Here is a 17653-nt window from a genome sequence, read left to right as displayed (position 1 = left end):
GATACCGACACCTAGTAACCATGGATATCAAATGTATTCCCTGTTTAAGTCTAAAAGGGTCAAGAAAATATAAGTTTCAGAAAGTAAAGTGGAATGAGAGATAATTTCATCCAAATCCATCATTTTACAAAGAAGGAAACTGAGGCCCAGAAAATACTTATCTAAGGTCACATAGCTAGTCCAAAAATCCCAATCTGATGTTTTTTCTATTACTTTGCTACTGTGCCAATCTGGTATCCTATCTGTTGTGAATCTAAGGAACCTCAAACACAATTCTAATATAGATTTATAGAAGTCTAACATCTGAGGATTAAAAAAGCTTTACTGTACAATTATGTATGAATGCCTTAATTAAATGGTGCAACTCACACCTCACATTCTTATAGAGTGCTAAACTTTTCTAGAGTGTCAAATGAAGGTCAATCCTTTGGTGAACTGAACCTAATAGTAACCAACAGTGCTATTTCATTTATTTCTAAGAAAAACCTGAAAATGCTGTTCTAGAATTACACTAAGATCTCCCAAAATGTTTAAAGCTAGAAGAGGACTTAGACACCAACTAATTCAAACCTATAGGCAAAGGAATTGGAGATCCAAGGAGGGAAAGGTCACTGGTCAAACTAGAGTATGATCCCTAAGCTTCTGATTTTGAGTCCACTAAAAATCCCTATTATCATCTGGAAAGAACGTCTAGAAAATTGATGCCAGGAACTCAGCTTCAAAAAAAGTTGTACCTAATATGAATTAGGTGATAATTTCCAAATGGCTCTGTACGATCAGACAATCTTCCCACAGACCTTGCTGGATTGAAAACACTTTCCTCAACCCTCATCTTTCTGGTTCTTAAAATAAACATCTCCTTCCCAGAGGTTCCTCATGCTCAATTTACCTTTCTGTGGTCAGTGGTACAGTTAAGGAAGTTATGCTTTCTTCTATAACAGGACCATCTTGTTCTTTAGCTTCCATCTCATTCATTTTCCACTGGTGGTTTGGGAAGAATTCTTTGTATTTTCCATTGTGTGGTTCTAATATCCGTTTTGGTGGTCTGGGTGGTGGCGGAGTATGCTCTGGAGGTGGCTCCAAATCCTCATTGGAGAGTTCTTTCCATTGCTCCTTGATCAGTAATTAAAAGTCATATTAACATTAAAATTTTAGATTTTGGCTTACTTGTAATGAAAAACAAAAAAACAAACCCTTGTCTCAATGTTACATAAACAATACTGCTCTGGTAAGTTAAAAATACAATTTATCTTTTGAAACAGAAGCTTCTTCTCCTGGCCAATAGTTCCTATGTGACCTATTTAAATAAAGATTTCTGACCTAGTCAAATTCAGTGTATTTAAGATTCTTTTGTACAAAGGGTGAATCTATTTGTAATGATTTAGGAGCAGCCTTTGTCCTTTCAGTTGACTAATCTAAATATACCTTTTAAAATTATGTTCAGAGTCTTTTAAGCTTTACAGTAATAAGCTTTCTTGCTAAAGTGTATTTTTTATTGTATTACTGGCAGAAAACAAATAGAGAAAAGGATTTATAATCAAAATTCTATCAAAGGTCAGAAAGTGTTTACCTGAACAGAAGAGTCCCCCATAATATATTTAGCTCCTTCAATAACAGCCAAATAGGAGAAACGTAGTTGATCTGCTGTCTGGATCAGTCCCATTCTGTATTTTCGCATTTCTAGAAGGACCTGCTTAATGTCTACAGAAGAAGGATCTTTTCTCTTGTCCATCTGAAAGCCAAAATAAGAGTGATGATCTGCCCAACAAATTCTCAAATGACTTACTGTATGTTAATTTAATCATAGCTTATGAACTGAGTGTCCCAAGATCAAAACAGAAAAATCACAGATAATTTGGTAAAGAAAAATGGGAAAACAAGTAAATCTTGAATAACTGAGCATGGTATTTTAATAAAAATACAAATATGAGAACATAGGGAATACTAATGTACTTATCTATTTGGTTAATAAGTGAAGGGTAAGGAAGATGTTCTTTAGAAAACTCAAAAAAACCAAAATTTACACTATCTTAAAATAACTATTTCTCAGAAGAAAAATTATAAATTCAATGTAACAATCATTAAGTGCCTGCAGTATGGAAGGTACTGTGTTACATATAATGTCTGTCTAAGAAATGTGCTTTTAACTCTGCAGAAGATAAAAGTTTAAAATAAAATATGCAAAATCAAACAAAACAAACCCAATAATCTAATAGACAAAAACATGTAAAAGTGCCTGGGAAAAAGTATTCAATAATGAAATATTTAAGAAGCAAAAGACCTCTTACCAGCAAGAGACACGTATCAGCCAGACAAAACGTTCCTGATCTCCCAATCCCAGCACTGCAGTGTACAACAATAGGTCCATATTCAGGGTTTAAGGACCCTGACTCTCGAACTTTAAAAAGAAAGTTCAGGAAGGAGGCAGGAGATTCTGGGACTCCAAAATCAGGCCATGTCGTATAGTGAAAGTGTAGGATTTCTCTAGTTTCTTGTGTCTGGGAAATAAAATGTTAAATTCTTAGCACTCTTCAATTCAATGAGTATTTATTAAAGAGCTATTATATGTTGTGTGCTCAAGAATAGAAAGAAAATAATATTGTCCCATAGGAGTTTATGTTCTAAGAGAGGTGCTTTGTTACCTTAAAGCATTTTATAGAAGATAGCTATTATTATAATTATAAGATACAAAAACATATAGCCAGATGAATACAATGCAAAGTAGGTAACAATGAAGGCAAAGGGGTCCACACAAAGTATTCTTAGAATATTTGACAAGATAATGGGAGCTTCATCTGGGAGAGTCAGGGAAGGTCAAGTGCAGGAGATGACACCTGAGCTGAGCCTTAAAGGAAAATAAGGATTCTGAGAGGCACAGATGAGGAAGATAGTCCATGCACAGGATATGGCTTTTACTAATCTATGGAACAGTGAAATTGCTGTAGAAGTTCATTTCAATCAGGAGGCAAGGTAAGAGAATAATATGAGCTGTGGCTATGATTTGGAAAAGCAGGGATATTCAAAACAAAAAGTACCTTTCCAATAGAATAGTGGCAAATACAAAAAAAACCCTCTACATGCCAATTTAAGACTAGCTTTAATTCTCAGAAGAAGTATTAACTCTCAATTATCATGGCCTGGAACATCTGTATAAACTAAAAAAAAAAAGTCACTTAAAGATGTATAACTTTCATTGATTCATTTGTCTCTCTTTAACTTGGAGCACCAGACTCAAAAATCAGAGGGCCCAGGTTTGATCCTAACCATCAATAATGTGCTGAATGACCCTTGGGAAAATATTTCTATGAACAGAGAAAAATGTGCAGCCCCAAGAAAACGTACCCAATAATCAAGTGAAGAAAAATAAAACTTTAAGGCATCAAAACAGGGGTGGGGAGAAGTGTCTTACAGAATGTTTCCAACATTATTCCTTCTTTTTCCTTTACTCATCCAAATGTTAAGCCTTCTTTGGAGCCTAAATCAAGCCCTTCCCTCTCCATGAAATCTGCCCCCGTAATCTGACAATGACCTAACTTTTACTGTATATTCTAAGACACAGTTTAGGCTCAAGTAACTATGGACCTTTCCTAGTTTGAGCCCCTCATTTTGTGGAAGGTGAAGCTGAGATGTTACTTGGTTAACTGAGGTTACTTGGAGGACCCTATTGCTCATGTTGCCTCTCAATTTAAGGACCTTTCTAGTGTCTTGTAGCAGGATTTTATACTGATGTCTACTGCTGTTAAATATTCTATCATCATTTACCTTCTTTTGAATTTAGGTCTCATCTATTCAACTAAATTGTAAGCTTTTGAAAGTAGAACTATAGCTTAACTATTTTTTGTTTCTCCTATAGCATCCTCAACAATACTTTGCACATACAAGAGGCTGAAACTGGCTCAAAGCAACTGAAAATGACCATTTTAGCTTTGACCTTTGTTATCTTCTTTTCTTCTCCCTATCACAAATTTTTATTTTTAAATAAACATTTATGTAATTTAATACAAATGGAATAGATAGATTATGATTCAAAGATTACAAGTACAATGTCTAGAGATCAAGTATTATCAGTCTTGGGTTACCAGACTCCAATAATAATGTTCCTTTGTACAAAAATAAGTAAAATATGGATCACTCAAATATCTTATAGTTTATTTGGGAAGGAATTAAATATAAGAAAGTTTTGAACTTCTCAAGCTTCTAAAAGAATCTCAGGGATCCCCAGAGCACACTGATATTCTATATTATCTTAACTTTATGCAAATGATAATACCCAGAATGGGGTGTTGGGGAGGAGGGAGAAAAAGGTGCTACCCCCATGTGCAACATCCAGCCCTAAGTTTCTCTAAGTTATAGTCTTGCATTATTAATTACCTTCTGGATGTCTCAAATTGGTATCACATAAGCACCTCAAAATTCAACATATCCAAATAAGACTCATCTTTCCCCTAAATATTCCTTCTTCCCAACTTCCTTATTGTTGCTAAAGGTACCAATATCTTCCCAGTCATTCAGGATGGCAAACTGGTTTCATCTTTTATACTTTAATTCTATTCAACTCCCATATCAACTTGTCATTTATAACTTTACAAAATCTATTACATGGGTCTCTTCTCCAATCACATGGCTACCACCCTCATTCAGGCTCTAAATGACTTTCACCTGAATTACTGCCATTCCTTTTAACTAGTCTCCATGTCTCAAATAAATTCTCCCTATCTAATCTATCCTCTTGGCACTTAGGTGCCAAAGTGATCTTGGAGGCCTGATTATGTCACCCAACTACTTAATGAATTCTCTATTATATCTACAATCAAATACGAAAGGCCTCATTTCGTACTTGAAGGTCTTTATGACCTTCCTACCTTTCTAATCTTCTGACATTATATACTTTGTCCATGTTTCACTCTGTATACTAGGATCCAGTGACAATGGCCTCTTGTTTCTTACACAAGACACTCAATCATATGCCTTTTCACTGACTGAACTCCCTACATTCAGAATGTTCTCCTTCCTCAATTCTGGCTCTCAGCTTCCTTTCTGATTCCACTCAAATCCATCTTTCTGGAGGCCCAACCTAGTTCCCCTACTGCTAATGCCTTCCCTTTGAGATTACCTTTTATTATGTTGTATATCATACATGTTATTTACATATTAAATCCATTATTAAAATGTGAGGTCCTTGGGGATAGGGACCGTGTTTTTGTCTATCTTTGTATTTTTAATGATTAACCCATACTTGGCATATCAGTAACCACTTCTAAAATGCATGGTGGCTGACTGATCCTCTCAACTGTTGGTACCTTCCTTCTCAAAATTACCTTGTACTGGCTTTGATTATATTTTATAGATACCAATATTGCTTATCCTGATAAGCTTCATGAGAGGAAGGACTAAAACATTTTTGCCCTTGTATCCCTAGCACAGTACTTAACACTTAGTATGGGTTTAATAAATGAATGCTTATTGAATATTAAAGTGTATTACATACTTACTGTAAGATTTTCCAATTCTAACTGGCGTACTGTATAATATGATTTTATATCTTCAGAAATCAAAGTTAATTTCAAATTTGTATCTTCAAAGATCATTTCCTTTTCTTCTTTTTGTGGCCAATATTGTGCACATTTTAACTAAGAGAAGAAGAAAAAAAAAGCATTACATTACTGAAATTAACTTTTTGTTTGTTTTTTAAATAAGAAGGGTACAGTATAAAGTCTCTTAGCTCTCTTCCTAGTTAAATTTAAAGACCATTTTTCAGTATTCTGGATTTCATTATCTATCTTTTGATCATGATTAATACATTGATACATATGATTTATGTGTTAACACATGATTTATACATTTAGGTTTGATGAATGAATGAATGAATGAATCTAGAGAGTTGTTCTTAGGCTTCTAGGCTACACCATTATCATATGATAATGACAAAATTTTACTATCTGAACTTTCCTCATCACCACCACCATTACCACCACCAGGAAAAGATAAAAAAAAGCTCAGATTACACAGTTTGCTTTATGTATATATGAAAGAACAATAAAGATTCCAGATTCTACTGTTAGAATATTTCTAATCCTTAGAGAACTAGCTCAATAGACTAGGGACATTAGGATAAAACAGTAGATGTATATGAAAGTTCTTTTGAAAAAAGTTAAAAACACTGTAAAATGCAAATATAAACTAGGAATTTAAGTTATTTGGGTCAATTCAGAAAATTTTCATAAGCTCATGATTTAAAATGTAGGAGACTTGTTCCCCATCCCCACCTCAGTTACCCAAGATACAAATTGCAACCTTTCTATATCTTAATGGTCTTCATGGATTGCTGTATCTGAATAAATGAATCGTCTGCTAGTGGTGAGTTTCTCCAAACATGACAATCCTTGGATGATACCGTCTGGCACTATCCTGTATTCAAAGCCTTTTTCTAACTTGGTCCTATCAAAATTGGTACTGTATTAGCAGCATCTTTAAGAACCAAAAGTTACCTCCATGACACAATGAAACAGTGGTGTATGGCTTTATCAGAGAACTCTGATCAACAGTTTTAGAAAAATATGAGTTGTATTGATAAGAGCTACATTGTTAGATTTTCCTTTACTTCCTTTAATTAACTTTGGTTTATACTTCAGTTTTAAAAGATCCAACCAGTTGTGTTCACCCTAGAATTGAACAAATTATTACATTTGATTTCCTTTTCTTTTGGTGTTCCTTGGATCAGCATACTTTCAAGAGCTGTGTGACCTTTTTTGCAGGTTTTGTTCTTTAAGTATGTATGAAAAGAAGTAGACTATTTTGCAAGATCACTGGAGTAAAATGAGACCTATTTGATTCTCTTATTGCAGCAGGACACAGTTAAATGACTGGCCAACCAACTGATAAAAAGAAAATCAAGTCGAGATGATCTATATAAACTAGGGTTTTCTGGAAGAGAGTGGTACCAATATAACATAAAGCTATTGATCAAAGTCTAAGCCTAAAGTTGCCCAAACTTCTCAAAAGGCCAAGAGCTGGCCCAGCAGACATAACAGTTTCATATAATTTTATAAGCATCTTTCAAGTCAAATGGCAAGATCAGTTCCATGAAAATGCAATCCTAGAAAGAAGTTAATATACCAACACTAAAGTCTTGTGTACTTTAATGCAATAAGCCCAATTGAAGAACAGATAGCCATAAAGAGGCTTGCAAAGACAAGGTAAGTAGGGCAATTGAAAATAAGATGAGGGGGCAGCTAGGTGGTACAGTGGATAGAGCACCAGCCTTGAATTCAGGAGGACCCGAGTTCAAATATGATCTCAGACATTTAACACTTCTTAGCTGTGTGACCCTGCGCAAGTCACTAACCCCAGCCTCAAAAGGGGGGGGGGGGGGGGGAATAAGATGAGTAAGAGAAATGCTAATAATGATTATAAGGTTTTGCAACAATTAAAAAAAAACAAACAAACATACATCTATTTTGATCCTCACAACCACCCTGTGATGGATTATACTCATTTTTATAAGATAAGTGACAGGTTAGAGATTTGAAATTATTTGCCAAATTAAAAAGCTAGAAAACAATGGAAACTAGTAAATACTGTGTCTCAAACTCTCTAATCCAGTTTTATCTCTACTCTATCATGCTATATCTGTATTCAGGTCCAAATTTAGGCAAAGGTATCAACTTGATATGAAACAATTTGAGATGGGAAAGGTCTTTTGAGAAAACTATTAAGGACATATGGTAAAGCAGAAGAGGCAGAAACGCAGAGTGACTATAACCACAAAGAAAAGTAAACAAAAAAACTTCTCATTATAATTATGTGTTGTCTTTTTTAGTTAAGCCCACTCAAAAATAACAATTTCTGTTAATATACCAAATATGAAGCACAATAAATGTACTAAACTGGATAAAGGGACATTAAAACTTGTGAAGTCTATTATTTAGAGTTTGTTAATATTAGGAAGTGAATATGCATTTCTAAGAACACTTTCAAATCCATAATATCATGGAATACTCCTCTTGCTAACTGATTACAGTACTAGTTAAAAAAAAAAATCAACTCACAAGATTACTGCTTCCTGATTTTGATAGACACTAAGGAAAGGGGGGAGGGGAAGTATTCTTGTAGATGAAACTGAACCCTGTACTATGCCAAATAAATATGACTGAAGCTATATCAATATGATAGTATCAAATGCAGAACTGTCAGTGGCAAAAAAATGTGTGACAAGAAATCCTTTAAGTTTAGCTACAATGTAAAACTTGTGAAGAAATGTATAAAAATAAGACTAGGAAGATTTCCAGGAGTCACAATAGCTTTAAATGTCAGGCCAATGAATTTACATTACAGAAAAGAACATCTGGAAAGAAAAAATAGTTGATACCACCCTACTACTACCAGACACAAAGAGAGGTCGGGGCAGGGGTGTGTGGAAATGAGACTTGAAAGAAGACTGATAATCTTGGAAAGATCAGTTTCAGTTAAATGATGAGCCAGAAGCCAGATTGGAAAAGGTTGAGAAATGATTATTAAGTGGTAAGAAAGTGAAACTAGAAAATAAAATTTTAGGAAATTGACAGTGAAAAGAAAATGAGATTTAAGATGACAGACTGAGAGAATGGCAGTCAAGTCAAGATTAAAGATAGCATATTTGGAGGGATAAGGGAGAAATTCCTATATGAGGATAGATTGAAGAACAGAGGAAATGATCATTGAGGTCAACCTCACAGAAGAGATGGAAGGGAATGGGATCAAGGGACAGAATGAGGGGTTGGTCTGAACAAAAAGGGTCAACTTTTCTTCAGAGATGGAGTAAAGGAGAAAAGGTTAAGGGAAGGGCTCTGATAATGCACAGCAGAAGGCACTCATAGTAGACGGCCTCGGTTTCTTCAGAAAAGTAGGGGGTAAGAACATCTACTGAGAATAATAAAGTTTGAAATTGTTCCAGAGTGGAAGAGTATTGAAAATCCACAAAAGAGAATAAAAGCTTTGTGATGAAGTACTGAAAGCTCAGTTGATACTAAAGAATATAAATTTGATCTAACCAGCATGCCAGTATGCCTACCTTAAGTAGGTCTGAGCTTGGGATTATGAAAGGTGAAAACAGATAATAGAGATGATTGAAGAAATGAGGGTTTAAAGGAATGTAAAATGTAATTAAGACTAGACAAGTTAGAAGGGGCCAGGTTTTGAAGAGCTTTAAATGCCAGAGAACTTAAGTTAAGGCTATAAATTATGGCTTAAAACCTCACAAGAGTTTTGGGGCACCTTATATTTAATCATATAACAGGGAGTTATATGATTAAAACTGTTTGTTTAGTTTATTTAGTAGGGAGTTGATTCATAGAGATCCTTTAATACTAGGTTAATGAATCTTCATTTTATCTTACAGGCAATGGAGAATTACTTTGCACTTTAGGAAAATCACTTTGGACAGATGGGCTAAATTAGGGAGACCAGTTGAGAAAGCTATTGTAAGATAAGGACCTGCACTAGAATAGTTAGTTAGTGGCTATGTAAGGAAAGAGAAGAGGACCTATTTGAGATGTTGTGTAGAAATCTGAGAATGAAGATGTGGGGTGAATGTGAGTGAAGAACCAAGGATGATGCCAAGGTTAGGTATACCTGGTTAGAGGTTGATACTCTCAACAATAATGAGTTTGGAAAGGGGGAGAATGGCCATCTAGTGCCACCCATACATAAAGGAATCCCCTCTGTAACATAGAGATCATATTTTTACACATATGAATAGAATGAACTCCAAAAGAATAGAAGTTGTTAAGTGAAAGTTACAGAGGAAGGTTCTGGAAATGGTAGTAAGAAGTAAAGAGTATGGTAAAGAGTATCCTAAATCTTCTGCTTGGCCAGTTGAATTGAGGGATACAAGAAAAGAAACATCAACAGTGAAGAAGGGTATCAAGGCTATAATATCGTCTGGAGAATAGTTTCTATCAGCATGGTATGAAACATTATGAAAAGAAGAGATGAAACATGAAGGAATTTTTGTTAGTGATTGAGATGAGATTCTATTATGAGGAAAGGTAGAACAGAGGAATAAAGGTGAATAACATAACAGGCTAAATAGAGATAAAATTATGGGGAAAGTAGCAGAAAAAAGATACTTCACCCAGGAAGACTAAATTATGGTTTCTTGGGTAATCAAAGAAACAAATTTGACATTAACAGGTATCAAATGGATGGGACTCTCCTTTTGATAATAATGGAGTGGTGGTGACAGGGAGTTAAATCTGAAGGCCTGGGTTCCTAGAGAATGGTCTGAATTATATGTGGCACCATGTCAGTAGTGACATCCCAAGATGTAGGAGAAGAGGCATACATACATTCCATGAAGGGAACATCCACTCAGGTCTGCTGTCTGAGGACCTGATTACAAGGTGATGCTAAATCTTTCTCTGAGGTCCCAATATTAGAATACTAGAAAGAACCTTTGCATAAAAACAAATATCCCACATGGAATGTTCAAGTGCAAAGATAGAGGTCCTTTCAGGAAGACAAGTAATATATCCTGGTTGTTTTCCCATGATGATATAGTTTAGTATAGCTTTATGTTAATCAATCAATAAACATTTATGAAGTGCCTACTATGTGCTAGGCATTGCACTAAGTTATGAGGATACAAAAAAAGGCAAAGAACAGTCCTTGCCCTCAAAGAGCTTACAACATGTAACTAGATACATAACAAGCTATATGTAAGATAAACAGGAAATTATTAGCAAAGGGAAGGCACTGGAATTAAGAGGAGTTGGGGAATGCTTACTGTAGAAAATGGGATTTTAGCCGAGATTTAAAGGAAGCGCTTGGAAAAGGGAGAGCATTCTAAGCATGGGAGACTGCAAAAGAAATTGTCTGGAGTAAAAAGATAGGATGTCTTCTCTGTGAAACAGCCTTATAAGGCCAGTATCAGTGAATCAAAGAGTACATGTCACAGTGTAAGGTATGAGAAGACTGGAAAGATAGGAGGGACTAGGTTATGAAGGGCTTTGAATGCCAAACCAAGGATTTTGTATTTATTCCTAGGGGTAAAAGAAAGTCTGTGGAATTTATTGTGTGTGTAGCAAAATGCCATGTTCTTTTGATCTTTGGGATAGTTTGTTCATGATTTCTAGGTTCCTTTTTGCAATCTTCCATCCTGCTATTGCCACTTTATAATCGTTACTTATAAACTTACTATACTCGTTACTTATAAACTTACTATACTGACTAGAAGGGGAGATTGTCTGAACCACAAGATACAATTTTAACACAAAAAGGCAGTTGGAATTGTGAGACAGGAGTTTGGCAGACTGGGACGAGATACCATGAGTTTGATAATCAGCATAAAGATGGTGCTGATAAGATAACCATGTGAAGTAGTTTATAGGGAGAAGAGAAGGATCAGGGCAGAATCCTGAGGGACACATCTATTATCAAAGGGCATGATCTGGAGGAGGGTCTAGCAAAGAAGACACAGAAAGAATAGACAGGAGAAAAACCAGGAGAGAATGGTGTCCTGAAAACCTAGAGAGAAAAGAGTATCAAGGAAGAAAGAAGAATCTACAAGGTCAAAGGCCACAGAGGTCAAGGAAATGAAAAGGACTATTAAACTCATATGACATACACTGAACTACTAATGATAATCTTTTTATAACAGTTTTTCAAGCAATATTAAAGTTCTGAAAGGAAAATAAACAGTTTAGGAAAGCCCCCAAAGGAGGCTTCCCAAGGAAAAAACCCCAGAAAACAAACAATGAATTAAATGAAAACTATATCCTGATTGAGCTTTGAGCAGAAATTATGTGGATAAGATATAAATGAAGCCACACCTGAGGCAGCATAGTATAATGGAAAGAACATGGATATTCATTTGACTATGAATAAGTAACTTCTCGGGGCCTCAGTTTCCTTATCTGTAAAAAAAAAAAAAGATTAACAACAGCTGAACTACCAACTTCTCAAAGTTGTAAAGAAATCATTTCTTAACTTTTTGAATATTTTATCATCATTACTGCTTAATATTAGGGAAGCAGTTGGGATGTCGAATAAAAAGGTCACTGGATGCAGAATCAGAAGACCTGAATCTTAATTTTGTCTCTGTTACTTACCCAGCTAGGTCCATCATCAGTTATTAAAAGGCTAAAAATTAAACACTACTATTTCTTACTATCTTTTTTTTTTTGTCTAGCCATTTTGAACCAAACCAAAACAAAAATAAAAGAGAATCAATATGGCAAATAATTTATAAATACTGAACTGAGAATATATCAAGATCTCAACTGAAAAACAATATGGTATTCTGATATGTATGAAAAAACAAATTTATATCACAGAAGTATCAATGAAGAAGGAAAGGGAGAGTGTGTATGTATGTATGTTAAGTGAGACTAAGAGAGAGAACAGGCACAGAGAAAGAGAGAAAAAGAAAAGGAACTAAGGACAAAATGAGAATAGTTTCTGCTACATTTCTGTCCTTATCTAATAAATATTATTTTGTAATATGTTTTTATTGAAAAGATTACTGTCACTTTCAAAACAAATTCCCCTCTATATCTTTTCATAAAAACAATTAAGCAAAATCAACTAATGGAACAATTTCGATCAATTATACCTCACTTTCCATTTTTCTTTCTAGTTTTACTGTTTAGCAGAAACCTGTTTTGAAATATATTAGAACCAAAATGATTCATTTTCCTTGTCTTGAGTTTTCTTGGCTTCATTTATATTGTTGTAATCATATTTTCTCTTGCTTCTACTTTTTTTCGTTTCTCATTGGTTCATGTATCTTCTCATGTTTTCATGAATTCTTCATAAATTCAACATTATATCATATCATATAGAACATAATTTGTTCAGTCATCCCCCAATTGCTAGTCAGTTTGTTTACAACTTTTTTACCATATAATAGCAAATACTCTACTTGAATCTTCAGCAAAAAATGGGTTTTCCAACATAACTAAGAATCTTAAATTATTTTAATTAAGATCCAAGAAGACAATTGACATATTGAAAAATAATTTCCTTACTAAATGTTTCTGAAAATCTTAATATTTTAATTAGTCGATCTGAGCTTGCTATTACTATTTCAAAGTAACAGCTGGAAGTGCATATTAAGAGTTTAATATTTTCTTGCCTTGATCAAGAAACATATTTAGGAGTTATATAACATTTGAAATATCTGACTTTTACCTTTCCTGTTTTGGAACTTGACTAATAAAATAAAATTTAAGACATAGAGTAACATTTCTGACAGGAAGATTTCAAGATCAATTGTTCAAGTCAAAAAACAAAAACCCAAACCCAAAACAAAACAAAATGTTATTCAATAAATAAATATTTTTCTTTAAGAAGTAAAAGAAGCACAGATTAAAAACATACATTATCAAAAGAGACATAATTCTTATGAATACTCAGTATTTTGCTGATATTTATTGTTAGTGTTAAAAATTTTACTATTTAAATTTTTTAAATATTCTTTTGACTTTCTTCCCACTATGATCACTACAGCCGTAGTGATAAGTCCAGAGGGCCAGCATCTCAAAGAAAAATTAGGGTCTTACAAAAATCATTGTATTTGAAAATGTCTATGCCTCCCAATCGTAGGACCACAGTGATCTTTGTTCCTTTCCAGTTTCTCAGCTTGGATTTAGGGGCTCTCAAGTCAGAGAAAACAAAACTGTAGACAGCAGAAAACCTGAAACTGATCAATTAGTATTTAACTTCAACCCCACCCAATTAGGATATAGACCAAGACCATTTCACATGAAATGCATAAATAATAAATGCAGATCAAAATACTAAAAACAAGTTACATATCCAATAGTTGGGGAATGGCTGAGTAAATTAAGATATATTAACATAGTGAGACATCATGAAAAAAATAAATATGAGACAAAGAAATAAAAACTTACATATGAAGTAATGAAATTGAGAACCAAAGACTCAGAACAGCAAATACCTTGCTTTAACCTTATTTTTAAACAACAGACCAAAAAAGCAGGTAAGATTCACACATTGCAAACATAACTTATTTGTTAATTTGGTTCTACTTTGCCAAAATGTATAGCATATGTTTAAGCTTTTATGAATGACTTTGTTCTTTATTTTACAGAAATGGATACAATATAATTTATAAACTGTTATGACTAGATTACTACCCTGTACTAAACTATAAGATATTATTCATCTTCAAAATTTCTAACTTGGAACTCCAAATAATTTTACAGAACCATTAATCAGTCAACAAATATTTAACTTTTTACTACACCAAGCACTGGGCTACAAAACAGGACAAAAAACAGTTCCTGGCCTCAAGGTACTCACACAAATCTGCAGAGAAAGATTATGTAAAGAACTAGATACATTGAAGATACATACTAGAAGGTAATCTCAAAAGAGAAGGCATCAGTAGTTGGAGGGACTTGGAAAGGTCTCCAATAGAAGGTGGAATTTGAGCTTAGTCTTGAAAGAAGAAAAACATGGGGGCCAACCAATGCAAAGTCATGAATGAAGACAGGAGATGAGGAACAATAAGAAGGTCAGTGTCTCTGGATTACAGAATATGTGTAATTAAGGATAAGCGGAAATAAGAAGACTGGAAAAGTGTAAGGCTCAAGCTTTGAAGAGTTTTAAACACTAAACAGATGATTTAATATTTGAATTTATTGGTATTAGGGAACCAGTGAAATCACATGGTCAGATCTGTACTTTGGGAAGATCATTGCAGGGAAACCAATAAAAAGATATTGCAATCTATCTAGGGAAAAGATGATGAGGTCTAAATTGGGTTGATAGTTATGGGAACGGAGAGAAAGGGACCTACAGAAGAGATGTCACAGGGAACATTTGGCAACAGACTGGATAAACAAGAGTAAGGAGCAAAAGGTGACATTGGAAGTTACAAATCAGGGTGATTTGAGGGGATGCGGCACCACTGAGAGTTATAGGCAAGTTCAAAAAAGGAAGGGTTTCTGGGGAAATATATGAATTCTATTTTGGACATGTTGAGTTTGAGCTGTGTACAGCTTATCTACTTTGAAATATCAAAAAAGTGATCTCAGTCTGGAGCTCAGAAGATTGGATTTGAGTATACAGATCTGGGAATCATCTGCATAGAAATCACTGAATCAATATAAGGTGATGAGATCATCAAGTGAGGCAGTAGAGAAGGAAAGAAGGCCTGGGAAAGAATTTTGGGGGACACCCACATTTAATAGACATGATCTGGAATCCAATTAAGAGACTGTGAAGGAGCAATCAGAAAAGAAGAGGACACTGTCACAAACACAGAGAGAAGAGAGTATGTAAGAAAAAAATTATATTTGCCAGAGAAGAGATCACTGACAATTTAGGAAAGCAGTTTCAGGTGAATGATGAAGTCAAAAGCAATACTGCAGAGGGTTCAGAATTGGGTGAGTGATGAGGAGGGGCTATCAGAGGTGCTAATACAAGGGAGACATGATCTTGTTTGTAGATGGCAGGGAAGAAGCCACCAGACAGAAAGATATTGAAAATAGAAAAAGAGGGATGAGAGTGAGAATGACAATCTGCTGAAAAGATGGAAGAGAATGAAACTTCTTTATAAAATACAATTGAAAAGACTAATTCTTCATAAGTAATTACAATATTGAAAATATCTTCACAAGAAGAAGTAACTGCTAGTAACTTCTGCACATTGATATCAGCAAACACTTTTTATAACAAACATAAAATCTGAGCATTTTAAAAAAAGAAACCTGGATTATGTTTTAAAAGCAATTCTAACTCAATAAGTGATATACATATATATGTATGTATGTGTGGTGCATATATCTATATCTCTATATATGTATTTTCAAAATTGACAGAGCCCAAAGATTTCAGTTCCAGTGAACAACTAATGGTAGCATCAGTCTTTGTGGCTATGTATGCATGTCTTCTGTGGAAAAGAAGTGAAATCCAAACTTACTGATCCTTTTTCCATCACTCTGTTAAGCATGACGACTCCTCGGCTTTTCTGTTCCCAAACCATCTCCCAAAAGTGACCACATGTGTTAGGCAGAGGACCCTGTATAAAGATACAAACTTCAAAAATTAATTTTGTCTTTGAAAATTAATAACTCTTAAAAATCAGATACTTGTTCAGAGACAGAGAGATGAATTTTCTCTTTCAAAGCCCAGAATTCAACAACTATAATTCTATTTCTAATTTTTTAAATGAGTAAATAGTCATTTTAGCACTGATTTAGAGAGATAATCAATTTAACAGAGTAAGCACTTTTTGGAAGTACAGTACTAGCTGGTACTGAGTATTCTTAACAGAAACATGCCTAAGGATATACAGGGACTACAACACTATGGGGATGGGTAAGACTCCTTAATACTTTTATACAATTGAAATGCAAACAAACAAACAAACAAAAAAAGACTATATATAACTGCTGAGGCAATTGGGATTAAGTGACTTGCCCAGGGTCACACAGCTAGGAAGTGTTAAGTGTCTGAGACTACATTTGAACTCAGATCCTTCCGACTATAAGGCTGGTGCTCTATCTACTGCGCCATCTAGCTGCCCCAACAAGATAAATCTTGATCAGTGAAGCCAGGCCTATATTTTAAGCTTCCACAAACCACTAGGATGTATTAACTATCTAAAATGTGCCAAGTGATAATAATAGCTAATATTTACACAGCATTTACTATCTGCCAGATACACAGGGTTTTACAAATATCTCATTTGATCCTTACAACACTGAGAGATAGGTGCTATTATTATCCCTATTTTACAACTGAGGAAACTGAGGCAAACTGCAGTTAAAGTGATATACCTAGTTAAGAAATGTCTGTGGCTGGATCTGAACTCAGGGCTTCTTGACTTCAGGCTTACTCATTACACTGCCTAACTGAGAATTACACTGAGGCAACAAATATAAACTGGAAGTAGGTGAGCTGCAGAGAAAAAAAAAAAAATTCTAAAAGAGATCACAAAGGGGTAACATGGAACTTTTTACCACATTAAAAAGGGTAGAGATGAATTTTAGGATAGCAAAAAAAGAGAAAATAGTAGCTAATTTCATCCCAATTGCTCTGATGATGACAAGAAAAGCAGGGAGGGTATAAGCTTCATGCCCTTTTTTAGTGCCAGTTAATAATAATAACAAGGGCTCCTTCTCTTGTGACTACCATAAGTAGCTATGCAATTACAGCCAGCTGGTCCCTATAGCAGTATAGGACTCCTGAAAAGCAAAAGGCTGAGGTAATTATCAGTTTTGAATATTGTGAGGCTTGGCTTTAAATCCAAGGCAGCATATATGTACTCTAACAGAGACACCAATTCATTAGGAGTAGTTTATTATAATAAAACTTTATGTCTAAAACTCCATTTTTCCTATTTATTCTCCTTAAGTTCTCTAACTTGACATCTGTCCCTACTAATGAAGTTATTTTCCTGAATATTAATGATTTTCTTTTTTTAAAAAAATTTATTATTTTTAAAAATTTTGAATGACTTTCTTTTTGACAAACTGAAATGCATTTTCTTATTCTCCTGAAGGTTTCTCTTGCATTTGACACTGCTGACCAACAAATTCTTAAAATTCTTTTTCCTTGGCTTCATAACAGCATATATACTATCCTGTGTCCTTTTTCCTTTGCTCCATTTCTTCTGCTTGTTCCCTAACTGTGGGAGTTCCCAACA

The 17653-nt window shown here is 34.4% G+C and overlaps 1 protein-coding gene across 1 annotated transcript in view; it reads right to left on the bottom strand.

Moving 5' to 3' along the window:
- PTPN1 (protein tyrosine phosphatase non-receptor type 1) overlaps positions 1-17653 on the bottom strand; it is a 65123-nt gene that overhangs the window by 3706 nt on the left and 43764 nt on the right. Inside the window, exons 4-8 of the mRNA XM_074288589.1 lie at positions 15926-16024; positions 5493-5630; positions 2289-2498; positions 1571-1732; positions 890-1113 (exon numbers count right to left, since the gene is read on the bottom strand). Of these exons, the coding sequence (XP_074144690.1) occupies positions 890-1113; positions 1571-1732; positions 2289-2498; positions 5493-5630; positions 15926-16024 (833 nt within the window). The remainder of the gene's footprint in view (positions 1-889; positions 1114-1570; positions 1733-2288; positions 2499-5492; positions 5631-15925; positions 16025-17653) is intronic.

The sequence above is a fragment of the Sminthopsis crassicaudata genome, chromosome 2 (assembly GCF_048593235.1).
Source record: "Sminthopsis crassicaudata isolate SCR6 chromosome 2, ASM4859323v1, whole genome shotgun sequence".
Taxonomy (NCBI): Eukaryota; Metazoa; Chordata; class Mammalia; order Dasyuromorphia; family Dasyuridae; genus Sminthopsis; species Sminthopsis crassicaudata.
The sequence above is the reverse complement of the archived record's forward strand: the minus strand, read 5'-3'. Positions and strand labels throughout refer to the sequence as shown.